The sequence below is a fragment of the Arvicola amphibius genome, chromosome 2 (genome assembly GCF_903992535.2).
Source record: "Arvicola amphibius chromosome 2, mArvAmp1.2, whole genome shotgun sequence".
NCBI lineage: Eukaryota > Metazoa > Chordata > Mammalia > Rodentia > Cricetidae > Arvicola > Arvicola amphibius.
Window position 1 is genome coordinate 129,984,528 of NC_052048.2, and position 27,813 is coordinate 130,012,340.

Below are 27,813 nucleotides of genomic sequence, written 5' to 3' on the forward strand. Positions count from 1 at the left end.
GTCTACAAAAGCTAGTTCCAGGACAGCCAGGAGAAACCCTATCTCAAAAACCCAATAATAATAAAAACAATAATAATAATAATAATAATCTGGCCTGTCACACCATGATTTACACCAAGTCTCATCACATTCTGCCACTGTCATATCTGTTTTCTTTGAGGTTTGCAAAATAAATCTATTTTTCTACTGGGGAGATGGGAAGGGGCAGGAAATCCGAGACAGACAAACAGACACAGAAACATAAACAAGCCAGACATGACGACACTTGCCTAAAATCCCAACACGCAAGGGACAGAAACTGTATTTATGTATTTAAGAATATATAAAACAATTAAGAAACTGAGGCCTCATTCCTGAGACAGAGAGGGTGGGAGATGAGGCATGGAAAAGGCTAGTGGAAAGGGAAAGGGAAGCACTTAAAGAAAGAAAGGCGGAGGCCAACTGTAGGTTAAAGGCCAACCTGCTCTATAAAATGAGACCTGTCTAAAGGAAAACAAAAGCTAAAAGAAAAGAAGGCTGGGTATGTGGTTCAGTGGTTGAGTGCTTGCTTAGCATGAAGTAGGTCACAGGTTCAGCCCCTAGAACCACATAAAAACAAGTAGTGGCACAGCGCAGATCGGGACCTCAAGGTCATTGCGTACTACACGGGGCCAGTCTGATATTAAAAAAAAAAAAAAGGAGGGAGGGAGGGAAAAGATAGGAGACAGAGTGGAGAAACAGAAGGATGAATCCCATCATGATCTAAGGAGAATGATAGTGTATTCGTTCAATCTGGAAAGCGTGGGGGAACTGAAGCTGCTATGATGGACCACCAGAACTATAAGATGCCAATAGAGTGAGGCCTAGCAATTTACAACTAATCTGAAACTTCAAGACAGGAGAATAAACTGCCAATGCTTCTTATACTGACTAAAGACAGGCAATAAAACTAAGAAATTAAATTTAAATATACAAATAAATTGTCCCAAACTAAGCTGTATGAAAAGCAATCAGCAGTGGCAAATGTCTTTAATTACAGCACTCAGGAGGCAGAGAGACAGGTAGATCTCTGAGTTCCAGGCCAGTTTGGCCTATAGAGAAACTCTGCCATTTGGGTTTTTTTTTTTTTTGAGGCGGTAAACACGGACACCAGACACAAAACAAGGAACTACAGAAAGTTGTCTCAAGACCATACTTAAAGAAACAGCCCTATAAACCAGCTTTAACTACCAAGAAGATGGCATTAGCTAATTTTTAACATTAGATTTTCTTACATTTCCTTTAAATACAACTAAGCATAAATAAAACCATATAAAGGTATATTTCATCAATATGACAAACACTTTCCCAGGAAACAATTAAATTCTATCATCCTCAAGAGTCTCTCTCTCTCTCTCTCTCTCTCTCTCTCTCTCTCTCTCTCAAGACAGGGTTTCTCTGTAGCTTTGGAGCCTGTCCTGGAACTAGCTTTTATACACCAGGCTGGCCCCGAACTCACCGCGATCCACCTGCCTCTACCTCCTGAGTGTTGGGCTTAAAAGCGTACGCCACCACTGCCCAGGCATGACTTGTTAGTCCCTTGATAAATAGGAGGGAGCAGAGCTGTGGGATTGCATAGTAGGTGTGTTCTTCATTTGTAACAAACTCAAACTGTTTTTCCAAAGTAGCTGTTTCATTACACACTGCCAGCAGCAAGGCATGGTTTTCAGCTGCTAAATACCCTGACAACACAACGTCACCTTTTTCATTTTAAACAACCTATAACAGACATGCAGTATCATCTCACTGAGATTTTACTCTGCCTTTCTGTGATGACTGCCATACTGAAAAAAAATTTTTTACATGTGTGATGTAGGAGTGTCATATCTATCTGCTGTTTCATTGGTTAATTAATAAAGAAACTGCTTGGCCTGATGGGTCAGAACATAGGTGGGTGGAGTAGACAGAACAGAATGCTGGGAAGAAGGGAAGTGGGTCAGTCTCCATGATGCTCCGACCCGGGACAGACGCCATGGAGCCAGCCGCCAAGTCAGACATGCTGAATCTTTCCCGGTAAGCCACCACCTCGTGGTGCTACACAAATTATTAGAAATGGGTTAAGCAAGATATGAGAGTTAGCCAATAAGAGGCTAGAACTAATAGGCCAAACAGTGTTTAAATGAATACAGTTTCTGTGTAATTATTTTGCAGGCGGCGGAACCTGGGCTGGTGAGGTGGCTCAGAGGGCAAAGGAGCTTTCTGCCAGGTCTGACAACCTAAATTCAATCCCTAGGGTTCACATGGTGGAAAGAACCAACTCCCAAAAGTTGTCCTCAACCTCCACATGTCCCCTGTGGCACACCCTGGCATATAAGATAAACAAACGTAAAAAAACAACAATAAACATTTTCTATACATTCTTATTGTCCATCTGACTTCTATATGCTGTCTGTTCATTTCTCTACTAGACTTTTGAATGGCATCTTGTTAAGAGCTCTTTATATATACTAAGTAAAAACTGTGGTATAAAAGTGAACATTTTTCAGCCTACAGCATGGTATTTCATTATGCTGTTTTATTTCAGGGTCCTAACACTGTCATTTAGTTCATTTATTGAGAGAGGCTCTTGCTATGTCACAAACAGGATAGCTTGAATGAAGCATACAATCCTCCTGTCTCATCCTCATCTGTGCACTACTACACCTGACTACCACTGTCCTTTTTTATGAGACAGAGTCTCTCTAGGCTGTCCTGGGCTGTGCAGACCAGGCTGACCTTGACCTATGCCTCGGTCACCTGAACTGCTGAGATTAACAGAGTGCCCCCAACAACCCTGGCATCCAGCATGTCTTCTCAAGTGGAGGAGTTTCTGGTTTTAAAGGTCCACCAAATGACCATGTATTCCTTTACCCTCGTGATTTCTATACACGTATCTGTACTCACACATAATAATAATAAATAATTTTTAAAGTACTATTTACTTTTGTTAGGTATGATAATAGATGGTGGTCCATTTCTTAAAGGCGTTTTTAAGTTAGGTAGGTTTGTCTATGGATAAAAGAATATCTCATCATTTCTAAACTTATTCCATCTATGTTAGCATGTGAACAGATGAATGAACAGATATGGCCTGGCAGGCATTTGTGGGGAGCTTATGAAACAGAGGGAGGCTCCTGATGATCTACAGCACAGTTCTAGAACCATATTCACATAAGCAAGGATGTTTCAAAAATAATGTCAAATAAGTATTTTGTACAAATTATTTTTCATCAAATTCTTCTAGGTTTCCAAGTCACTTAAAACAAATTACATCATAATACTTGGAAAGTAAATTTATGTTTTTATACTTATTTGCCTCCTCTTTTTATACAAGACTACTTTAGACAGAAATATTAAATAATCACATTGAAATCAAGTGAAAAATCGTAAGTTTAAGGTCGTCTATACTGATTGAACTAATACTGCTAAGGTATAAAGACAGCATTTAACAAATGAAAACTGCACTAATAAATAGACCAGGCAATACTCAGGTCCCACTGCTCGTCAATTTTCCTGTGAAGACACTGTCAAACTGTGGTGTAAGAGAGCCAAACTGAGTAGCTTCCTGCAAACAGTCACCAACTTACAGACATTTCTAATGTTTCCTTAAATTTCTAGAACTACATAATAACATAGCCCCCAACCCTCTTGAATCTTCCCCCGAACTCCTACCCATTGCCAAGGTTCCACCTCATTGCCCCCTCTCACGGCCAGGGGTAATAAGTTTCTGGAATCCAGAGTAAAAACTCAGGAACGCATTTTCCTACAGAAAAAGATATAAATTGTGATCTAGAATGCTAAGTGAAGAGTTCAGCTGCATTTTATATGGGCTTTTGTAAACTAAAGCCTAAGGAATCCAACAATTCAAAATACCATTTCTATGAGAAAATGCATTCCAGGTTCAAGACAAATAACACACTCCCATGGCAGGTTGATGAATATCTGTATATTGCTACCAAGCATAACATTTGACTAAATGCACACACACACACAAACTAAGTTGCATGTTTCCATATGCTGTGACTACTCATTCTGTGAGTTGACTCCAGGCTCCACTTCTCAGCCCACTGAAATCTGCTGCAGTACTTACGTTTAGCATCTCTAAATCATTGCTTTCCAAGCCCTGGGTGAGAAGGACTGGAAAGCTAGTTGTCTGCAGAAGGTCATCCTTCCTTCCTTTTCTATCTAGATCCATGGCTTCAAGGCGCTCCTCGATGCTAGCCTACAGAATGGAAACATCTAAGTTAACCAAACTTAACCAAAAGGGATTCAGAGGCTGCAAACAATGCAGAGTCACACCTCAGTCACAGAAACACAAAGACTCTCACACCACAGTAGTGTTGTGGGTAAAACGTGAACAGAGCTGCAATCTGAATTCCCAGTCTAGTAAAAACAGAAGCCTAAATAAAGAGGCACACTGGGGACTTGAAGAAATGGCTCGGAAGTTAAGAACACTGGCTGCTCTCACAGAGGACCCCCAGTTTGGGTCCCTGCGCCTACATGGCTGCCCACAAGTATCACTGGAACACCAGTTCCAAGGGATTCAATGTCCTCCGCCGGCCTCTACAGGCATTGCACGCACACAATAGAGACATACATGTAAGCAAAATAGCCATAAACCTATTTTTTTTTACTTTTTTTAAAAAAAAAAAAAAAGAAGAAGAGGCACAATTTCTCTTTGGGTAGATTAAAAAACTAAAAAGACCTGGCATCTCACCATCAATGCACCAAGAAAACAGCTATCACCATATGTTTCCCTAATACTTGTCAAGAATACAAAGTTGGGGTGGCAAGATGGCTCAAGACACCAGCCTGACTTTAATACCTGGAACCCAAAAGATAGAAGAGAACTAATTATGCCAAGTTGTCCTCAACCTCCACACAAGTGACAGGCAGGGCACAAATGTGATCTTCATGCCCAATCCTCCCACACAGATGCACTCATGCACACACATATAAACAAATAAATGTAATAAACTTTAAAATACCAAAGCTTTAACTCCTGTAAGTGACTAGGACCATCATTTTTAAGACACATAACCAGCCAGGATTGCTCAGACAGCCAAGAGAAAGGAGGCATCATGGGAACTCAGCAGTATGCGAAACCCAGTGAAAGTCATCACAGCAATTCCTGACATAACCTACTCAACTTTTATCTCTCCAGCTACTGAGAAATGACAAAAATCAGATTTCAGGTAAAGACTGGAAAACAGCAATAACTGCTGAGAAATTCTGAAAAACTGCTCTAGCTCTACCCGATATGCTCCTACTAATGCTATTAATTCCTCAAATTCAAAACCAAGTAAGCAGTTATTACCTCATTGCTGCCTAATTTCCTCTTGTTCTCCACCTCCTTAGGCTGTGAGAGTGGAGGCTTGATTGGCGCGTGATGTCCGGGAATCCCAGGCACCAGAACTTTTGCTTCAGAATTCATCACTGGTGTTCTCACCTGTCACACAGATTCAACGTGTGGAGAGATGTGACTTAGTTCTTGTGCTTCCTACTAAAGAAAGCAAGCAGCTCTCCAAAGACTTCTCCATTCAACAACACAATGCAATGTACTCACCATAACAGGAATTCAAGACAAAATGTGAATTAAATGTTGGCAAATAAACTTAAAATACTGGCTAAAAGCTCATGGTTTTAAAGTTCACAATATCTCATTAAGAAAAATAAAACCTACCAAAAAGCCATGTGATGCAAAAACTGCTCAAGTTACATACCTAACAATCTCCAAAACCAAATCTTTGCCAGCCATGCTCAGACAGCCAAGAGAAAGGTATCATCTCTGAAACTCAGTCGGATGCGAAACCATGTGGGTATCATCACAGCATGGCTTGGCTTTCCTTCCTAGTTCATCACCAAACAAGGCATTATATAGCAACAGCAAGTTATACTGAAAACAGAATGCTGCAATGATGGATGGGCGGCAATGAACTCCAGACCTACTGTGGTTTGAATTTACCCTGAAATACAACATACATTTAAACAACAATGTGCTCTTTCAAGTGCGGAGACTAATGAGCAACACTGAACTCTTATGAGCACACACTCCTCCAGAGTTCCCTGTCCAGCTCATCCGCACATCATCAGCAGAGAGATGTCTTACACCCTTTATGTCTGAAAGCACAGTCTCACGCTATGCTATAAGAAAAGAGCATAAGGAGCATAAGGTGCAGTAGTGCAAACACCTGTTACCCCGGCACTGAGGCTGAAGAATCGTGAGTTTCAATCTAGGCTAAATAGCAAAACTGTATCTCAGGAGACAGGACTTAAAAAAATAAATCAGTCTAATATGGCACTATATTCAACTCAATGTAGCCAAATCTATTATTCTTAATATCAAGCCTGTAATGTGCTCACCTTGGTTATTGCCGTTTCTACTGTTGGAGCCCAGCAATTGGAAATGTCTCTTTCCAAACATATATGAGTATCTTTGGCATTCAAAGCCTGGAAATGGTTTTTCAAAGGGAGGGAGAGAAGAAATGTCAAGCAAAGCAAACACCAATGATGTGACGAACAACTTCACCTCCATAAGAATAAAAGGGAGACCTCCAGGCCACCTGTTAGCCACAATCTCCACTCAGACCAATGGCAGCTGAGTAGAAAAATAAACTGAAGGCACTGGTGCAGTGTGTGCGTCCCTTGTTTATGGACCATCAGAACTTTTCACTTATAAAAGGCCAACGGATAGTTCTTATTTACAGGAAAGGGTATACAGTCCAACACTTTTATAAAATAAAGTCCCACACACACAAATAATGAGCCCTACCCTAAACTTCCCCAAGCAAGTTCTTCCTACAAACAGATTGAGGACAGCTCTGCTTACTAACAGACTGATCTCAGAGGGACCTGGATGTTCAAGAACAATGCCCAAAGAGGGGACAGAAGTCACATGCAACAAGTTACTTATGTCCCCAGAAAAGCTTCTATGTAGTTTTTATGCCTAACATCCGCAAAACCTAAAGAGATAGTAAAGGCTGTTATTCAAAAAGGGGCATCCCATGCAGTCAGCAACTGCATCTTTTTCTCCTCGTTTAATCAAACTCTATGTACACAACCAGTTTTTCAGAGTACTTCTTGGAATTGAGGACACCTGAAGTCCCAGCACCAGGAGGCAGAAGCAGTAGAACCCCTTACGAGTTCAGTCAGTTACGCCTACCAGGCAAGAGCCTGTATCAGTGGTACAATGTTTGTCTAGCATGAATGAGGCTGAGTTTAATCCTTAGCATTACAAGGAAGAAAAAAAAAAAAAGATTTTCTTTAATAAACTCGAGAAAGCAAGCTTACTTGGTTCCCTGGAGTCTTATTAAGTAAAAGCACATCAAACCAAGCTTAACCACAATAGACATGACTAAGAACTCACACGTCTTTAGAAAAAAAAAGCCCTGTAGTAAAAAAATGTCAGGGCACTACCCTTCCATTTTCATTTAGAAAATACAATAGGTACCACCACTAAAGGCTATTAGTAAGTAGTGTATTTTATGTAATAGGGCAAAATTCAAAACTCAAATCATACTCATGCTGACCAGAAACATGTATCCAGTAGGAACATGATACCAGGACTAGTTCAAAGTGAGATACACACACAGGAAACATCAGATTCCTAAGACAAGACATCAAGAGGAAAGAAGAGGTGACATTCTACAACCTCTTGGGTTTAGGAAAAGAATTCTCACAAACCACCCACTGAAGGTTTTTTTTTTAATTAAAGAATTCTGTTTATATTTTCTAAGTATTCCAAAATGCCCCTTTTAAAATCTGAATTATCTCCAAAGTGGCATCTACTTACCACTCGCTCAATGGTAGGCTGAAACCAGTTGCCATACACAAGCAATAAGGACGTTTTATCTAAGCAAAATCCAGCTGCTAGAATAGGGATGGGTTTTGGTGTTGATTTCTTGCCTTTCCCAGGTGTTGCTATTTGAATTGTGCAATTTGAAGTCAAAGGCTTTTTGCAGTGTCTAGGAATAAAGAGAAAGTAAGATTGGAGAATCTCAAATTGCTATCAAGTTAGAAAACATGACCCTGCCCTTTGTCGCTCTTTAATCTATTTTCAACAGTTTTGCCAAAACAACTATCATGAGCCTTAGGTCATGAATCAAACCTCTGTTTAAAACTCTTCCACAGGGGCTGGAGTGCAGTGGTTCTCAACCTTCCTAATGCCGTGACTCTTTACCTTTTTTTTTTTTTTTTTTTTTTTTTGGTTTTTCGAGACAGGGTTTCTCTGCAGCTTTTTTAGAGCCTGTCCTGGAACTAGCTCTTGTAGACCAGGCTGGCCTCGAACTCACGGAGATCCGCCTGCCTCTGCCTCCCGAGTGCTGGGATTAAAGGCGTGCGCCACCACCGCCCGGCGCCATGACTCTTTAATACAATTAGTTTCTCATGCTGAGGTGACCCCAACCATAAAATTATTTTCATTGTTACTTCGGTAACTGTAATTTTGCTGCTGCTGTGAATTGTAATGTAAATATCTGATAAGCAGCATATCTGATATGATCTGATCCCTGTGAAAGGGTCATTCCACCCCCAAAGGAGTGGTGGAAAATTGTTGACACAGCACAGGTTAAGTACACTGGTTTCTCTTCCAGGACCCAGGTTTGATTCCCAGCAACCACATGGCAACTCACAACCATTTTCAACTCCAGTTCCAGGGAACCCAATACCTCCTTCTGGCCTCTGTGTGCACCAGGCATGAAACTGATATACATATGGGCATGGAGGCAATACCCACACAAATAAAATAACTAAAACAAAACAAACAAACCAAAAACTGTCAATGGCCTACCTGTGCCAAGGAGAAATGTGAAAACCCTCATCAGGCCTAATCACAACTGGGAAAACACACACTACTACATAAATGAAGTCCTTAAGTGCTACACTTGGAAATGTTAATATTCTCTAAGAGTGCTAAAAGGTAGGGGACTCAAAATTTCTGCAATTTTTTCTTCTTAGTATGCTAGAGATGAAGCCTTAGCACCATGCAATCTAGCCCAGCACATGACATAGCTGCATCCCCCACCCTCTAGAATGTTCTATAGCAAATGTGCACTACTCTCCTAACTCTACCCGCTCCATGGTATAAGGAAACAGCATAGGGACACTTCACTGAGTTACACACACACAGGAAAGGCAAATAAACCATGACGGAAGACAAACCAAGGCACCATCCAAATCCATAAGCAAGTCTCCCCAACTGAGCAACTTTTGTTACCATTATCAATAGTCACGATAAACACTTCATAAAAACCCATTCTCCTAACCAGAGAAATAACATGGCATATGACTTCAAAAACTTGAGCTCATGACATACTCATGTAAACAAGCAATCAAGAGTACTTTCAGATGGCTCAGTGGTTAAGAGCACTGACTGTTCTTCCAGAGGTGCTGAATTCAATTCCCAGCAACCACATGGTGGCTCACAACCACCTATAATGAGATCTGGTGTCCTCTTCTGGCGTGCAGGCACACATGCAGACAGAACACTGTATGTGTAATAAATAAACACTGTATGTATAATAGATAAATAAATACGCTTTTTAAAAAAATCATATAAACTGCTGGGCGGTGGTGGCACATGCCTTTAATCCATGCACTTGGGAGGCAGAGGTTGGCGGATCTCTGTGAATTCAAGGCCAGCCTGGTCTACAAGAGCTAGTTCCAGGACAGAGAAAGCTACAGAGAAACCCTGTCTTGAAAAACCAAAGAGTACTTTCACAATAACCTATCAGAATGAGCAGGAATATAAAGCAAAGAACGAGGTGGAACACAGAAACAAGCATTTCTTGCTTAAAACTTCTTACTTACCCATTTAGTATGTGTTCAAAAAGATGGACTTGACCATCTCTGCAAACAACAGCTAATTTGACAGGCTAAAAGAAAGATGTGGAAGATTAATTAGTCAATTATATATCCTGCCTTGAATTAAACTCATGAAAACTGAGCTCTTGTCCCACCTCCTTAGTAACTAGAATTAGAAAAAAAAAAAAAGCAAACAGAAGCACATTTAAAAATCATTATCTAGGAGACAGCTAGATGGCTCAATCAACAGGTGAAGACACTTATGCAAAACTACCAACTTCAAGCTAACACCCAAAATCTATATAAAGATGGAGAGAACTGACATTACAAAATCGTACTCTGGCGAGACTCATGCAAATACACTTATTTTAGGGATCAGGGGGTTAAGGCAGGATTTCAGCTGGGCAGTGGCGGCACATGCCTCTAATTTCAACACTTGAGAGGCGGAGACATGAGGCCAGCCAGGTCTACAGAACATGTTCCAGGACAGCCAGGGCTACACAGAGAAACCTCATATGTGTTTGGGGAGGGATAGGGTTTCTCTACATAGCCCTGGCCTGGCCAACCTAGAATTATGTAGACGACACTACCCTTGAACTCACTGAGATTCACCTGTCTCTGCCACTTGAGTGCTGGGATTAAAAGTGTGCGTCAGGAAGCCCAGCTTGACACACAATTATTTAAATCAGTATCTCTGACAAAATGTTGTTCTTGTCAAGATTGTAAATAAAGCAGCACAAGGCAGCCTCCAAGGTCAGAGTGTTCTTTCTAAAAAGAGCATGGATATGTGGTCCTGGGATGTCGCACAGCAGCCAGAACTTATGTGAAAGAACGGGAGGGGCCATGTCTCCTCAGTCTGTCAGCTCCAGGGCCTCATCGTCTAGAGGCGCCCACCCATCATGTTCTTGCTGTCATCTTCCTGTGCTGAGGACTAAACTTAAGTTCTGAAGCTTCTTGAGCATTTAGCACTTCATAAGCCTTACCATTTATATTTTTATGTCTAGTTCAAGAATTCAAAGGCTGCTAACACGCTAGGAAACACTGAAATACAGTTAGTGTGGCATCATGAGAGCATGGAAAGCGTTCAGGATCAGACCTCGGGAAGGAAGCAGTCAGATTCATCGGTTCCCAGAGGAGGAGCCATCCACACAGCACCACTTTTCCACGAGCCCAACAGATACTCTCATCTTATAATCTTATATAAACTATTGGTAACAGAAACAGACGCAGAGTGTTATCTAAGATCAGAATCAAGGGGCTAAAGAGATGGCTCAGTGGTTAGAGCACTGGCTGTTCTTCCAGAGAATTCAAATTCAATTCCCAGCACCCACACGGCAGGTCACAACTGTCTTTAACTCCATTTTTAGGAGATCTGACATAATCATACAGGTAATACACTAATGCATATAGAATAAAGATAAACAAATTTTTAAAAAAGATCAGAATCAAGGCTATGTCTGGGGTTGTATAATTAATAATTACTACCTAAATTTTTTTAAGAAATAAGACTTTGGCTTCTTGACTCACTTTAATATGTAAATGCCTTTAATGAGTCAGGGAGCTGGGGAGAAGACTCAGTTAAATGCCTGCCATAATCCTCCCATAAACCAGATATATGGCATACACCTGTAATCCTGGCACTAAGTAGAGGCAGCAGGACGGAATGTTCAAGATCATCACTGCTGACTACACAATGAGTTGAAAGACAACCTGGGATATAAGACCATACCTCAAGAAAAACAAAATACCAAAAGTGATGATGGTGATGATGATGACAATGACAATTAATTGGCCAGGCTGGCACATGCCTATAATCACAGAGCTTGGGAGACAGGGTCAAAAAACTGTCAAGAGTTCAAGGCCAGTCTGAGATACCCAGCAACTATGAGACTAAAAGAGCAAGACTGTGTCTCAGGGCTGGAGCAATGGCTCAGAGGATAAGAACAGGAAGACTTGAGATCAAATTCCCAAAATCTACATAAAAAGTCAGGCATGATCACATGCACACATGCAACCCCAGCACGGGGAGTGGGAAGGAAGAGCACACAAGGATCCCAGCACCTTGCTCACCACCACTCTAGCTCCAAGCTTAGTGAGACTCTGCCTCTGAAGATTAGGAGTGACAAAGCAGGATACCTAAGGTCCTCATAAGGTTTCCACAGGTACATGGGCATGTATATTCTCATAGACACACAAGCACTTATCCACAGTCAGACATACATACACAAACATACTGTCTCAAAAAAGTTCAGTAGTATAAATAGAAACACTATGTATGCTGTGCATGCGTGTATATGCATGTAGGGGCCAAAGCTGTTATCTTCTTCAATCACTCTCATTCATTTATTAGAGCATAATCTCTTGTTAAATCTCTACCTCCTAAATGATTACAGGCAGCTACCACACTGCACAGCTTTGACATGGGTTCTGGGGATTGTCCATAGCCAACACTGAGTCTCCCATATCCACTTCAGTCTCCCATAACTTTTGTTGACCCTGAAATCACTTGTCACACATCAAGCCACTTACCTCTTCCTTGTTCTCTGACAAAGTCAAATCAATATAGACAGGTTCATCTGTGACTGTGAAAGACATAACCGCACTTCTCTCTTTGTTTTCTGAGCGGACCTGCCTAGATAACAAACCAGCCATCAGGTAAGACTTGCCAAGAACTATGCAACTAGTCCGTGCCTGATACCCACGCCAACCAGAAGAAAGAGGGTGCTAGGTTCTCTGGAACTGAAGCTACAAACCTGGTAGCTCTGCAAGAGGAGCAAGCAGTAGTAATTGTTGAACTGTCTCTTCAGTCCCCAAAGATTTTTTTATTATTCTATGTATCAAAATGTCTTCATATGAGTGTGCGTGCATCACACTCAACATTTTTCAAGTGTTCATTTATATTTTTTTAAGACAGTTTCTTTGAGTAGCCCTGACTATTCTTCAACTCGCTCTGTAGACCATGCCTGCCTCTGCCTCCAGAGTGCTGGGATTAAAGACTTGCACCACTGCTGCTCAGCTATACTCAACTCTTTTTAAAGTAGTTTCTGGAGACCAAACTCCGGTCCAGAAGCCCCAGACTCAAACTGTATACTTTAAGTTCTGCATCAACAAAGACAGGTACAAGTTAAATGATAAAGAATTAACATGTGATTTAAAAGTATGCTTTGGGGCTGAAGTGATGGCTCAGTGGTTAACAGTACTTGCTGCTCTTCCAGAGAACCTCAGCTTGAACTGAAGCATCCAAAAACAGTGGCTCATGGTTAACCGTCTAGACGTAGAATGCAAAATCTGACACCCTCTCCTGGTTTCTGAGGGCACTAGGTACACAGGTGGTGCACAGACTTACGTGCAGACAAATACCCATACACATAAAATACAAAACTTAAAAAGAAAAATGTTTTAAATTTAGTTGCAACTATTGACAATTTATTTCCTATTAAACAAGTTTATATTTTCTTGAGTCTAGAAGATAAGCTTAAGCTAACTTAATATGCAGTAAATGCAAAGACTTCTTAAAAATGTACTCTTTGGGGCTGGAGAGATGGCTCAGCGGTTAAGAGCATTGCCTGCTCTTCCAAAGGTCCTGAGTTCAGTTCCCAGCAACCACATGGGGGCTCACAACCATCTGAACTGAGATCTGATGCCCTCTTCTGGCCTGCAGGCAGACACACAGAATATTGTATACATGATAAATAAATAAATATGTTTTTTAAAAAATGTACTCTTTGGAGCAAAGAAATGGTGAAAAATATGTAATTATTTTCAAATAATGTTGAAATTATATACATCCATACCGATCCCATAAACTCTGAGATTCTTACAAAGCAAAGCTGTCTTCCCAATCCCAAACAGCTACGTACCAGACATTAAGTAACCGGTCATGTACTGCTCCAGATAAGAAATAGAGACCTGTAATCCCGTCAAAAGGCTGGCTTTCATTAGGTCTGATGGTAGTGAACCTAAGTGATGAAACAGGTGTCGAGTGGCCTGTGAAGTGCTAGAGAAAGTTAAATCTCATTTAGGCAAGGTGGACTCAAGACAGTGCAAAAATAAAAGTCTTTATGCATCCTGAGTAAACTATATCATAACATCCTACAGCAGCACCTACAGCACACCAACAGGTAAAATTCATGCTAAGCAAAAATTATTTGTGCTATAATCCTTTCCATTAAAAAAAAAATACCAGTTTGGGGGGTGGAGAGGCTGCAGCAGTGGCACACACCTTTAATCCCAGCACTCACAAAACAGAGACAGATGGATATCTGAGTTTAATACCAGCCTGGTGAGTTGCAGAACAGCCAGAGCTACACAGTGAAACCCTGTCTCAAAACAAACAAACAAACCCACCAAATAGTAAGACGAAATTAAGATGCCTCTTCTATTACCCTACCCCACAACCAGTTTCTCTCACTTCTGTATCTTCCTTCTTCCTCTCACTGGCTCACCTTCCCACTACCTACCCACCCCAGCAAGCTGCTGCCTTTTTTTGTTTTTGTTTTAAGAGACGGTATCTAGCTCTTTTAATCCATGTTGTCCTAGAGAGAACTATGCTGCGAAAGCTGACCTCAACCTTGAAATCCTGCCTGAGATGTATGGGATCACAAGCATGCACAACCACTTGAACTTAACTCTTTATCATTTTTAAAGGGTGCTCAGACACAGCCAAGGAATTGCAGGTCCTCATGGTACTCTCAGAGAGTCGAAACCACAATTTTAAGGCATCATCACAGCACCGTAAGTTCAATACCCCAGAGTGAAACTTATTTGTAAGTCCTGATAGCAAACCCCCACCTTATATACTGTAAAAAGATAAAACACTAGTTGTACACTAAAACACAACTGTAATCACTGCATAATGAAGTTTTAATTCAAATTCCACTTATTTTACTCGTTTTCAAATGTATGTGAGCATGACTGAACTATTTAATATCAAAACCTTAGACTTGAAAAATACTTTAATATTATTTCTTTAAGAATCATTTTGTGTGCTTTGCCTGCAAGTATGTCTGTGCACTAGGTGCACAAAGAGGCCAGAAAAGGATGCTGATCCCCTGGACCCCCACATGGGTTCCAAGAATTGAACCTAGGTCCTCTGGAAGAGCAGCAATGCTCTCAATCTCTAAGCCAACAACTCTCCAGTCCTAATTCTATTATTTAAACAAATTACTTGACAACTGGTAACGTTTTTTTTCTCAGAAAAGATCTCTTGTAGCCCAAGCTGGCCTTGTTATACAGCCAAGGAAGACCTGAGACTTTGATCCTCATGTCTTTGCTATCATTATGTGCATTCATTACCATGTACAGTTTACTCGGGTCTAGGGACTGAACCCAGGGCTTCATGAATGACAGGCAAGAACTCTACCAACTGAGCTGACACCTAGCCCTGTCAATTTTTGTTTAAAATATTTACAAATAAAAGAACTTGGATTTTTTTTGTTAGTTTGTTGAGACTGAACCTTATTTTGTCATCTAAGCCTCTAGGGCCTCATTTTATGCACTCCTCTACTACCACAATACTATGATTGTGGGGGAGGTGCTGCCTGAGCCCAAGCTTTAGGTGAGGCAAGCCTTCTACTAACTGAGATAGGATCCATACTCTTAAAACAATATTCTATGACTCCAACTTGTACATACTTGCTCTAGAATTGCCATTCTTAGAAACAATGTGATTAACTCACTCTGTAAACTTCTTTGGTCTCCAAAGCCCACAGTTTGATTGTTCGACCAGCCGAAAGTAACATCTTTCCATCTGGACTGATACACAGGGAACTGACGCTGCTGTTGTCTCCTTTCCATTTGCTGAATAGTGAAGAAAACCAAAACATGATGAACAAGAGAAACTTTATTCAGAGCAGAAAATGACCAAATAAATAGATCAGATATTAAAAAAATACTAAGTAAGATCCTTTGCCAAATGCCTTCACTAAAATCTTACACCGGTTACTAAGCAGAGACACAGCACTTAAAGCATCCTGAAAGACAGACCTCCCTTTCGTAAACACAGGTTAAAAAACACCCTGACATGTCAGGAAATGGGTGGATAAATGATGTAAGAACATTCTATAGGGAGCTGTGTATCCCTATAATCTACCATGAGGTAGATTGTCATTGCCCAGGACACTACTCTGCTAGCTGGACTTCCACAAGTTGATCCTAGTCCCATGAAAATTCCTGTTCTCTCTGACAAGCTAGTCTTTAATTTCCTTGGCAACACATGGTCTCTCTGCAGCCCCCAAAAGTTACTTCTATCCTAGATTTTTAAGGATGAAGTCCCAGAAGAATGAGTCTAATTTTCTGTACATAATGTGATAAGCAACAGGGAACCTAGCTGTTCACATATCAAAATTATATATTATGAACAAGGGATAATACTTAGAATGTAGTAATAGCTCCTTTGTATTGGTAAGAACTCAAAATTAAAACAAAGGCTATAAACTGGTAATTTGTAAGACAAATATTGTTGATAAACAGAAAATACTTGAATTCACTAGTAACCAAGTACAAAAACCCTTCCTTACTGGCTTCTAAATGCTTTCCAATTTCTTATCAGTATCCAGCATTTTAAGGTTTTTTTTTACAAACATTATTCATTATGTATGCACCAAGCTGATACATATTAAAAAGGCATGTTGCTAAGAATGAAGAAATGGCTCAGTAAAATACTTGCCCCTTGAGCATCAAGCCCTGATTTCAATCCTCAGTACCCACATTAAAAATTATCATAATAAAAACTAATTAAAATAACACTGTATAGGGTGAGGCAAGAGGTCCCTTGGGGCTTGCTGATCAGCCAGTCTAGCCAAACTGACAGGTTCCTGGTTCAATTAGAGACCCTGTCTCAAAGAAAAGCAAAACAAAAAACAAAAAACAAAAAAAAAAAGAAAAAAGAAAAAGAAAAAAGAAAAAAATAGAGTACCTGAAGAAGACATTCTGAAATCATCCTCTAGCCTCTTTGGACATGCACATGCGTACACGCAAGGACACATACATACATACATGCACGCACACTCCTCACACTGCCCTGAGAAACCCGAGGTGCTTCCTGAATCTACCCTCACCTGTGAAGGGTAATACCAATGCCCCCCACCCTCCTGCTGTCAGTCACACCCAAAGGAATCCTAACTCTAATTCTGAGAACTTTGCAGTATTACAGATGGCCAAGGCTCAACCCACCAGACATAATACAGGAGATTTGTCTACACAAATTAGCTTAAAAAAGTGGTGGCACACACCTTTAATCCTAGCACTCAGAAGGCAGAAGCAGGAAGATCTCTGAGTTCAAGGCCAGTCTAGTTTATAGAGTTCCAAGACAGACAGGGCAGTCAGAGAGAAACCAGAGAGGAGGGGGAGAGGGAGAGGGAGAGGGGGAGAGAGAGAGAGAGAGAGAGAGAGAGAGAGGGAGGGAGGGAGGGAGGGAGGGAGGGGGGGAGGGGACTCTTCTGTGGTACACAGAGATATACATGCAGGTAAAACTCCCTTGCACATAAAATTAACAAAGAATGTTTTTCTTAAAAAGGAATGCACTAAAGTAGAGCTTTCTCTGAGGAGTATGGCAGGTTGCAGAATAACAATCCATAAAAACAGAAACCTTCCAAGGCCTTCAGACTTCTACAGAATCCCAACAGCTGAAGAACCAAGCACAAGCACAGCCCCAGTTTGCTTTTAAACAATTTCATTTCTAATACCAACTAGCCAAGAATCTTCAGCAATTTGAAGAATGTCTTCAACATGTAAACAGGGACTGTATCCAACCATTCAAAACATGCCACCCGCAAAGAGATAATAAAATGAAACAAAAAGAAATGCTGAGATTCCACAATATCATCTTCACAATAAAAAGACAATATAAAGAACAAAAACATAAAATAGAAAATCAGGGAAAAGGCCAGAATATAAGACCTGGATGTTCCAAGCACCAATGTATTTCCTTTACACAGGCAAGTAGGCATTCGGTGCACACCTGTAGTTCACCAGCAGGTAACCGCAAGACCTTTATGATTTATGAGTTCAGGTTTCTGAAAACTTCATGTCAGCATTGGCTGCAGAAGACCATGTCCCCAGCTGTCCCTATTCTCTCCAGCTTGGTCTACAGAGCAAGCTCCAGGATAAGCTCCAAAGCCACACAGAGAAACCAAAAAACAGAAACAAAAAACAAAAAAAGACAACAATCTTGGGATTTGAACAGAAGGCTCCGCTCTGAGTTAAAAATGTGTACTATGCTTGCAGAAGGCCTGATTTCAGGTCTTGGTTGGTACTCAGCTCTTGAGCCTGCAAAAGCTCAAAACTATAGCTCCACACGCATATATTTTTTTCTCAGGAAGCTACACATTAACATGTCCACCAAAAAGGAGAGAGAAATGGGATTAGGGAAGCAGGCTTATCCGTCTAAGGAGAGAAAACTTTCTGTAGGCTGATGAACAGAACCCATGTTGTAGCTGCTCAGCAAACTAAAGAGGCTGGAAGTCCCCCGAGACATACATAAAGCTGATTAAAGGACACGTCTAACCGTAACTGAGCCAAATTACACTACTGTAAAAAATAGGGACACGCAAGACCAAGCAAAACTTTCAGCAAAGAAATATAAATCTAAAACTCTGCAAGCCTCACAGTTACAGGTAAGTCATGCTGCATAAATAAATAAATAAATAGATAAATAAATAAATAAATAAATAAGCAAGCTGAAGTAAGCTGACAAACTAATGGAGGAAATGGGACAGGGAAAAATAAACCTAGTATTCTGGAGCACAAAGTTAGTACATAGTATTTATAATGGGATGAAGATACCAATTAACAGTGGTGTAAGAACACTGTGGATAAAGCTGGAAACTCAATTATCTTATGAGACAGCACAATTTAGCAGGAAAAGAGGCCAAACCTTAACCTATTTCTTATGTACAGCAGGGACACATCCAGGCTCATGAAACTATGATTAAATACAATGCATTGTCTAACATGCTAAGCAGTTTCTCTTTGAATGATCACGAACATTCAGAACATCCAGAGTACATGTACACTGCAAGCCCCACCCCAGACCACTGTCAAGACTCTCCCCAGGTGTTTCTGGTCCTTGTAAGTGTGACCTCCAGTAAGTTCAGTGCAAACACTGGTCCTCAGACCTGGACCTCCAGCCCCACACCTTCCTGATTTTAAGCCATCCTTGTGACCATGTAAGCTGGGTCTTTCACTCTTTCACTCCCTAATCATTTTTCTCTTCACATCACAATTCTCTAACTAAAGGATATTTTTATCCTCTACCATCTATTATCCCCTAGTACACCCACCTCTAAATTAATTTACCATCCCCAAGTTAATCGTTCACTTTCCTGTGCTCTGCTCTGGCCATATCTCTACCTTTCTTGGCCTATTCCTAAAAGGGCTACCTGACCTTTCCCTAGCCAAACCTATCTATCTACTCTAGAAGGTCCAACCTTAACCACAAAAGTTCCACCAGGGGGGGAGGAGGAGGGAAGGAGATGGAAATTTTTAAATATAAAAAAAAAACCATGAGAAAAAAAAAAAAAAAAGTTCCACCAGCCCTTCCCATCTCTACCTTGCTGATCTGGTAAGTAATCTCATACCACTTACATTATTTCTTTATTCTAAATCATTTGGTTGTTTCCCCTCCACCCCTCTTCAAACTCCTCTATTTCACTCTTATGTAATAAAACTTTGCATGTCCGATTTGCCTGGAAGTTCCTCAAGAACCATCTACACAGTCTTATGAATGTGTATATTCCCTACTGGATCCCAAAAGATGCTGGGTCACCTCCACCTCCAGGCATCGGTGGTACTCACCACTTTACTTTGCATGTCTGTATACTCCACTCCACAATATACTTATCATCTGAACAACTATATATGCAGTCATTTTCTGGATGCCACTGTATGCAATTGACTCTGTTTTCATGCCCACCACTCTACAGATTAAAAAAAAAAAAGAAACAAAGTCTTACATAATAGTATGAATCCTGGAATTACCAAATATTTACCTCAAAACCTTAGTGTTTATGCTAACTAAAGTCTTAACTTGTATCTTACCCATTTTAGTATTCTAACATCAGAAAAGAGGTAAACCAGCTAGAGCTTAATTCTCTGCAGGCAAAACGTACTTCTACATCCTCAAAGGGCACTATAACATATGTCACTGTTTTGGACAGAAACGTCAGTACAAGGAATGAGCAGTACTGGAAAGAACAAGTGAACTCAAATTATGGAGTCCAAAAATCAACTTCTCTTTAAGACAGGGACTTGTTACAAGGACAAGGATAACCTTGAACTTGCAGTGAACCTCTTGCCTCTGCCTCCCAAATACTTGAATCAAAGACATATGCACCAATGTCTAGCTGAAATCAACTTAAGGTATTTAGTTGAAAATATTACACACACACACACAAAAAAAAAAAAAAAAAAAAAAAACCAGGGTCGTGTTGGCCTCTAACCATAGCACTGGAAGCTGAGAGAGTCTGAGGCCAGCCTGAGCTACACAACAATGTGGGGGGTGGGGGAGTCTTCAGGTAAATCCTGTCGTGTGACCTAGATGACACCATATTGTGTGAACAAGTACTTTTATCTTTGTTGTTGTCCAGCAACAGAAGTGGAACTAAAAGCCACCTTCCACTTGGAGAGGAATAAATACATTCTTGGTATCTGTCAACATTTTATATCTTTAATGAAGACAATTTTGAGGGTATGTATGTATGTTCATGCAGGGACAGTGTAGGTGCATGTGCATCTAAGTCCTAGTAAAGGGCAACTTCAGGTCATTTTCCATAACTATTACTTTTTTAAAATTTGAGACAAAGTCTTTCCCTAGTCTAGAGCTTGCCAAGTCAGCTAAGCTCACTGGCCATTCAGCCCCAGAGCACTGTCTGCCTCTTCCCAGTATTGGGATAAAAAGCTTGCTCCACTATACCCAGCTAGACTTTTTAAATTTAATGTGGGTTCTGGAGGCTGAATACAGGTCCTAGTGTAGCAAGGCAAGCATCTTAACCAGCTAAGCTATCTCCCAGCCCAATGTTAACAATTCTAAAGACAGATTTAAAGCACATCAATTTTTAGGCTGCCCTTTTTGTCTGTTTTGGAGAAAAGTTTTCTCTGTATAACAGCCCTGGCTGTCCTGAACTTTCTTTTTAGACCAGGCTGGCCTTGAACTCACAGAGATCTGCCTGCCTCTCAGTTTCCCAAATGCTGCAATTAAAGGTATGCACTTCTGTTACTGGCTTGATTGTACTTTTTTCTTTTTAAAATCATGTGTATGCATGTCTGCCTATCTGCCTGCATGTGCATGGAGAGGCCCAGTGAGGCTACAAGAAAACCAGACATTTCTCATCCACCAAACACTGGGGATTTTCTTGTTGCTATTTGAATGAGCTACTCAGGGTGGCAACAATGCTGCTGAAACATAGTTTTTTTCCTTCCACTAGTGGTAACAACAAATGAGGCTAAAACTGACTCCTTAACTACATTTATAAATTCAAAGGATGATAGGAAGGGCGGGTGTCATTCTTTTGTAATAGAAAAACTGGAAACCTCCAAATGGTTAACAACAATTATGTACTAAAGGGACTATCCAATTTAATGTAGGCTTAAGACCATCATTAGAAAGATTAAAGTTAGCTTTAGACAAGATAAAAAACTGCTTATATTATAACTTAAAGAAAACAAAACGAAAATCAGGATACAATAAAAATTAAATTACCACATAGAAGCCATCTATTTTTAAGTCTATGAACTAAACATAGAAATACACAATAAATGGAGATCTTTCTTGGTGACAGATTTATATGTAAACTTTTTCCATTTTCAACTTTGTCATTCCAAATTTTCTCTGGCAGACGCTGTTTAAAATGGAGAACCACTGTCCTGTTCTTCCACAGTGAGCACTCCTCTACACAGAAAACCACTCCGTGAACCTCAAAGCACGGGCACAGCCTGAAGCCAATTGCGCCAGCGAAGTGACTGTCTTCCAGAGCCTAACCCACACTTCTATAGCTTGAGGTACTGGGTTGGGATTCTGCAACACATAATTCTGCTTTGCCAGCTTGATTCACTGCCAATGTATTTTGTGAGAAGACATGGCTGAAGAGAGAGACCTATCTCTTCCGTCCTCATTCGCATCACTCCAAGACTTGACTTGTCTTCACCCTTGGTGGTACAAACTAAAGCCAACAGGCAGTCTGAAGGAGCCAGCATCACCCTTCCCTTCAGACATCAAGGAGCAAGAGCAATCTCCTCTAAAATATGCACCCCAAGCCACAGCGCTAGCAAGGTCACCTCTTAAGGTCTCAGCTTTAGCAAGAACTCCAAATGCTTCCTTTGTTCCCTCTAAGGGTAGATGTGTCTTCCAGAAGCTGCTACCTATACTGACTTGAAAATCCCTCTGATCCCTTCTTTCTTTACCTTTAGTCATAGCTCTCTGTACTAACTCATACAAGTAAACATTATCTACTACAGCTCTTAAATGTTCTGTAGTTGTTTTAATGCAATGGGATGGGAAACTGTTTCTACAGACAGAAAGCTCATCGAGATCTTGAAGTATATTTAATAATCTCTAATAATTAGTCACATTTTTTACATAAAACGTGTAAATATACTTACTATTAATTTACTGTGCAGTTCTCCTTTTACCGTACTATACAATAAAATGCTACCAACTGCTGTACCAAGGGCCAATAAGTCAACCTGGTCACTCGTTCCTATAACTTCCGATTTCCTTTTTTTCCTTTGATGACTTTCCTGTAAAAAAAAAAAAAAAAAGGTAAAAATAAGATTTTTAACTTAATATTTCACACACGCACGCAAAATATCACTAATACATAAACACCAAAAAGACACATCTTAAGTTTTCTGGCCCACCCCACACCTGTAGAAAGGTCAGACAGCAGACTGTACCTCTTCCGTACTCTTAGCATTCTCCCAGCACACCCAACAGCCTCACCACTCCTACGTCTCAAACCTCAACAAATCTTCCTAGCAGGTCCCAAAAAAGCCTCCCTTCCCCAAGCTGAGCTCTACAAGGGCTTATGAATTTACAAATCCAGGTCCAACTCTCTCACTGGAATAGCCAACTCTTCCATTTGTCTCCCAATTGTTCTTTAAGTTCTAGCTTTATCTTCTTTTTCTTTTTCTTTTTTTTTTTTTGGTTTTTCGAGGCAGGGTTTCTCTGTAGCTTTGGAGCCTGTCCTGGAACTAGCTCTTGTAGAACAGGCTGGTCTTGAACTCACAGAGATCCACCTGCCTCTACCTCCCGGGATTAAAGGCATGCACCACCACCACCTGGCCTAGCTTTATTTTCAAGAAGAAACAGACACTTTTATATTGATATACATTCACTTCAATCTGAATCAACATATAGTTTTGACTAGTACTGGGATCCAATGGCTGATTGAGGGTTGATCTAGTGCTTTCATGCTGCTTTGCTGCTTCTGCTGACTTTGAAGGCACATGCATCCATCTAGGGTGAAGGAACTGACAGGCCATTTCAGATTAGGAATGCTCAGACGGTATTCTCCAACACCTCTACTGCCTTAGAAAAACTCTAGAGGCCTCTATGTGGACACACCTCTAGTCTCCATTATGAAAGAGCTTGGAGAAGGGAGCAGGCAGGTAGTGGTGGCACACACCTTTAATTCCAAAACTTGGGAGGCAGAGGCAGGCGGATCTCTATGAGTTCAAGAGCTAGTTCCAGGACAGTCACCAAAGCTACAGAGAAACCCTGTCTCAAAAACCACACACACACACACACACACACACACACACACACACGCAACACACACGCGCGCGCGCGCACACACACACACACACACACACACACACACACAGGCTTAAAAAATATTAGTGTGTGTCTAAATGTGTATGAATAACCAGAGAAGCAGGGTATTAGATTAGATCCCTTGACGCTCTAGTTTTATAGGTATTTGTAAGCCACCCTATGCGGGCAATAAATTCCAAACTCAGGTCCTCTGACTGGGATATAAGTGTTTATTCACCGCCCCCAAACCTAGTGCTTTAAGTACAACTCCACACAAACAGTCCTGAATTCAAGAACTCATGTTACTGACTCTAGTTCCACACCATATTCTCTAAACTTTACACACACTTTTCCTCTAGAAACCTCTTGCTTCTCTTAAGAATTCATACTCTGTGTCACAGACCAGTAAATCCTGAGTTGTCCTTTTCTGTGAGTCATAGCTCTTTCCTCTAAAGAGCTAAGAATAATGTCACAAGAAAACCGACTACATATATAAAGCCTAAAGAATGAGAAAATTTGGTCAAGTACATGTAACTAGAAAACCTGCCAGAAGGCATTAGGAAAAAACTAATAAAAAGACTGACTTCTTAGAGTAAAGAGATTTCCAACATGAGCTGCACACCAGAAGCCTGTCTGATGGAAGCTTATAACACATCTGATCAAGGGCATCAGAATGCTGAGGTAGTCGCACATGTGTGACTTCTAAAAGCAGCAAGTTATAGATGAGATGAAGACAGGGGTTTAAAAAGCATAACCAGACAGCAGAAGTCTGACTGAACTGGTCAGCAATGAAGCAATGGCTTTTCAGACTGAGATTGCGGAATTAGAGTTGGCATACACACAGAGATTTAGCCTTACGGCTTCCTTCCTTACCTTGCAATTCATCTCGCTTAATGCTGTTATAACCCACTAAATCTACTTCAAATTCACAATCAAATCTGTCTTAAAAACTCACCTCTATACACTGAAAATTATGCTTAGTTTTTAGTAAGTAGCTTAAATCCATTTCTCGGCCTGTTTTAATGGCACTTACTCTGGCATATGTGTTTCACAGGAAAAAAAATATTGTTATTTCATGAAATCACAAATACATCAAAACAATGTTCTTCTGTTCCTGCCATTGAGATCTAATCCTAGAATCTAACCTTTACCTTCTTTTGAAATCAAAAAGCTTGAGACCTGTTGACAGAACACAGATGAACTGTGCTGTAGCTCCAAAGATGGCAGTGAAGAGATCCAATTCTCCCTAGAGGCATGCCAGTGTTTCAGTCCCATCCCATTTAATGCCTGGAATGCCATGTCCTTCAGTCAGGTTCTGAGCTAGACATGTTCATGTTTTCACAAAGCAGCATTTACTGTGGTAGCCAACATCAGACATGACCTGCCTGACTTCCAGGAATCTACAACCAGAGGATGAAGAAACATCTGAGAAGGGTGGGGGAGGAATCAGATCAGTTCCTAGGTGGTAATGATCAATTGTGCAGCTCTAGCCTACCATTAACATGACAGCTTCACAAATATGAGGAATGCTAAAACTATCATTTCATAAACTTAAAGACTTGATCATTCTGGAAACGGGAAAGCAATCTAGCTTGTTTAAACATTTATGAACCGTTACTAGCATGAATTTATCTTTCTCTACTGCTATCTCTACTGAGGATCACCATACACTGGCCTTGTGGCAAACTGCCAATTACTAAACCGAGGGCAGGACTCTTATGAACTTGTTTACATTGGAGAATACAACACTAAATGAGTCCAGACAGAATATTCACTGGTTCATATGACCACTTACTATGGGTCAGGGCTTACTACATATACTACAACCATATATATAATATAATAGCATTAATGCCTCACTTAATGCTTAGGGCTCTGGAAGTAGGATAGTGTTATCTGTATTTCCACATTGGAGAGTCAAAGTCCCATGCCAGACCTTACCAAGATGATGGGAACATGGGGGCTTCATAACATATTTTTTACATCTCTTAAAGGCTCAAGAATGTCAAATGAAATGGGTTTGGTACAATGAGATTATCATAGTACTTAAAATAGAAGGGCACACAATCAAAGGAGCCCAAAGCAAGAGGTTGAGCAGTTGCCACAAACTTTGATCCATATCCTACCAAAAACCCCAACCCCATTAAAGTCAGACCCGTTTGAAATATGTACAAACTCAATATAAAGGATCTGCCTCTAATTTTTCAAGCAAAACTGATGATGCTTTACCAAGTAAATCAGCAGGTAGCATACCCAGGATGGGAACTGCTATCTATGTAGTCACCTTGGCTCTCGATTCCATGACTCAAGTGCAAGGGAATAGTGTAAGGGCATTGGACTGGGAGTCAGAGGCAGGAGCCTAGTGTACTACATACTAGTGCTCAAAGCTTTTCTTAAAGCCGTTTAGCTTCCCGGGCCCTGACTCTCATCAAGTGCTATCAGCTTTTCTGCTTAATTTTTATTTTTTGGTGCCTGAGATTAACCCCAGGGCTTTTTATGTTCTTGGCAAGTTTCTTTGAGCTACATCTCAACCCTAATCATTTTTTTTAAATGCAGTAATTTTGGACATTTTATAGTTACATAGCAAAAAAGACAACATACAGATAAAAGGAAAGTGAAACTTACAAACATTTAGGGGCAGGACTCTGGTATGCTAATCACATGTTCCACTGCACTACATACACACCCAGCACACCACTTTGGCTTCATAACCAGGACTCAACTAAGATGTTCTGTAATAGAAAGTTGCTTTAATTTGAGGAGCTTCGTTGAAAAGTTAAAATTGGGCTCCTTTAAAAAACACTTTTTTCCCTACCATAACACAGTGGATGGATATATAAAAAACCAACCCATGATTTTTGAAACTTGGGTTTCGTTCTGAGGCATCAAAGATTGGAAGCCATCAGTAAAGCAAAGTGAACTAAGTTTCAGCCAATCTAGCATTAACTATCCGTCGCAGACAACCAAGAACTGGGTTTTTGAAGACCTGAGTTCAGGGGCTAGTTCCTTTTGGGCTTCATTGAAGTTGCTTGCTTTTACGCCCCTTGGAGGACTAACTATACAAACCTAAGATACTAATATTGGCCGGGCGGTGGTGGTGCACGCCTGTAATCCCAGCACTCGGGAGGCAGAGGCAGGCGGATGTCTGTGAGTTCGAGGCCAGCCTGGTCTACAAGAGCTAGCTCCAGGACAGGCTCTAAAGCTGCAGAGAAACCCTGTCTGAAGATATTAATACTGATGATAATTAGCACCGCACTTGAAACAACGTCCACTAAGTGATTCTGCACTTTAAATACACTGCCTTTCACAACTGCTCTATGAAGTGGGTCTGACTGATGGAGGGAACAAACAGCACAATTAGTACAGAGGCTGGGCTCGGGCTTCACAGCCTGGTCTATGCGCTTTGCTAACCACTGCTCTGTCGGTGTTTCTGTGTTAGTACTCAACCATTTATAGCACTGTTAAAATTACAAAGTAAACCTTATAAAGAAAAGCACTGCAATCCTGATAATGACAGTCATATAGCTTTTCCACAAGTCTGATTATGTTTGACTTATAGGGCCTGATAAGTGCTCTTTGTCACCAAGAGAAACTGGAAATGTAGCTTAAAACCTGACAAATAGCTAAATCTACTCAACCAAATTACCACAAGTGAGATACAAGCCCAACAACCGTTCAAGCCGAAGATCGAAAGGTACGTTCTCTCTGGTGAGCTATCCCAAATACTAACTTTGTAACTTTTACACCTGTGACAGCAAAGCGCCACAGGATATTTTCCAGTTCAGAGCACACTCAAGTCTACCTACTGCCTAACTGCAGGAACACGTGCGCGTTCATCTGACAGTGAACAGCATTTACCTGACAGCGAAAAGGACTCCCTACTTGGCGGATTCCCAACTACGGGGAAAATCACTGGGACGTGCATCATACACATGGAAAACCAAGCGGTTCTACTACTTCATTACTTCACTTTGCCTCTCCATCCTATGAAGGCCTCGGGATGATAGGGGAGTGTTAGAAAGGTGGAACCGAGCACAAGTTTGAAGCAGCTGAGAGTGGAAGGAAGCTAGGAAAGTGACGAGTATGCGGGAGAAGCCCACAACCTAGAGGCAGAAGAGAGCACGTGTTGAACACGCATCCGAGTAAAGGGGCTCCCGGAAGGGAAACGCGACTTGTACATTCCAACTGCACAAAGCAAGAACCAATACCCCAGGTCTGGGAAGCGGAAGAACGAAGACTGCCCCGAGGTACTCAGAGAGTCTATC

General features: G+C 40.9%; 1 protein-coding gene and 3 non-coding genes across 4 annotated transcripts in view; all 4 read right to left on the reverse strand.

The window, feature by feature from the left end:
* Wdr43 (WD repeat domain 43) overlaps nucleotides 1-27,813 on the reverse strand; it is a 43,869-nt gene that overhangs the window by 15,453 nt on the left and 603 nt on the right. The window contains exons 2-11 of the mRNA XM_038319838.1: nucleotides 22,396-22,533; nucleotides 19,594-19,715; nucleotides 15,477-15,597; nucleotides 13,659-13,795; nucleotides 12,328-12,430; nucleotides 9,805-9,869; nucleotides 7,790-7,961; nucleotides 6,361-6,447; nucleotides 5,315-5,446; nucleotides 4,088-4,219 (exon numbers count right to left, since the gene is read on the reverse strand). Coding sequence (XP_038175766.1) covers nucleotides 4,088-4,219; nucleotides 5,315-5,446; nucleotides 6,361-6,447; nucleotides 7,790-7,961; nucleotides 9,805-9,869; nucleotides 12,328-12,430; nucleotides 13,659-13,795; nucleotides 15,477-15,597; nucleotides 19,594-19,715; nucleotides 22,396-22,533 — 1,209 coding nt within the window. The remainder of the gene's footprint in view (nucleotides 1-4,087; nucleotides 4,220-5,314; nucleotides 5,447-6,360; nucleotides 6,448-7,789; nucleotides 7,962-9,804; nucleotides 9,870-12,327; nucleotides 12,431-13,658; nucleotides 13,796-15,476; nucleotides 15,598-19,593; nucleotides 19,716-22,395; nucleotides 22,534-27,813) is intronic.
* On the reverse strand, nucleotides 5,048-5,125 carry LOC119808567. Its single transcript, XR_005284491.1, has one exon. It is a non-coding gene; the product is annotated as a small nucleolar RNA SNORD53/SNORD92 (small nucleolar RNA).
* LOC119808566 lies at nucleotides 5,754-5,831 on the reverse strand. Its single transcript, XR_005284490.1, has one exon. It is a non-coding gene; the product is annotated as a small nucleolar RNA SNORD53/SNORD92 (small nucleolar RNA).
* Nucleotides 14,447-14,531, reverse strand: LOC119808568. The gene has a single exon (XR_005284492.1). It is a non-coding gene; the product is annotated as a small nucleolar RNA SNORD53/SNORD92 (small nucleolar RNA).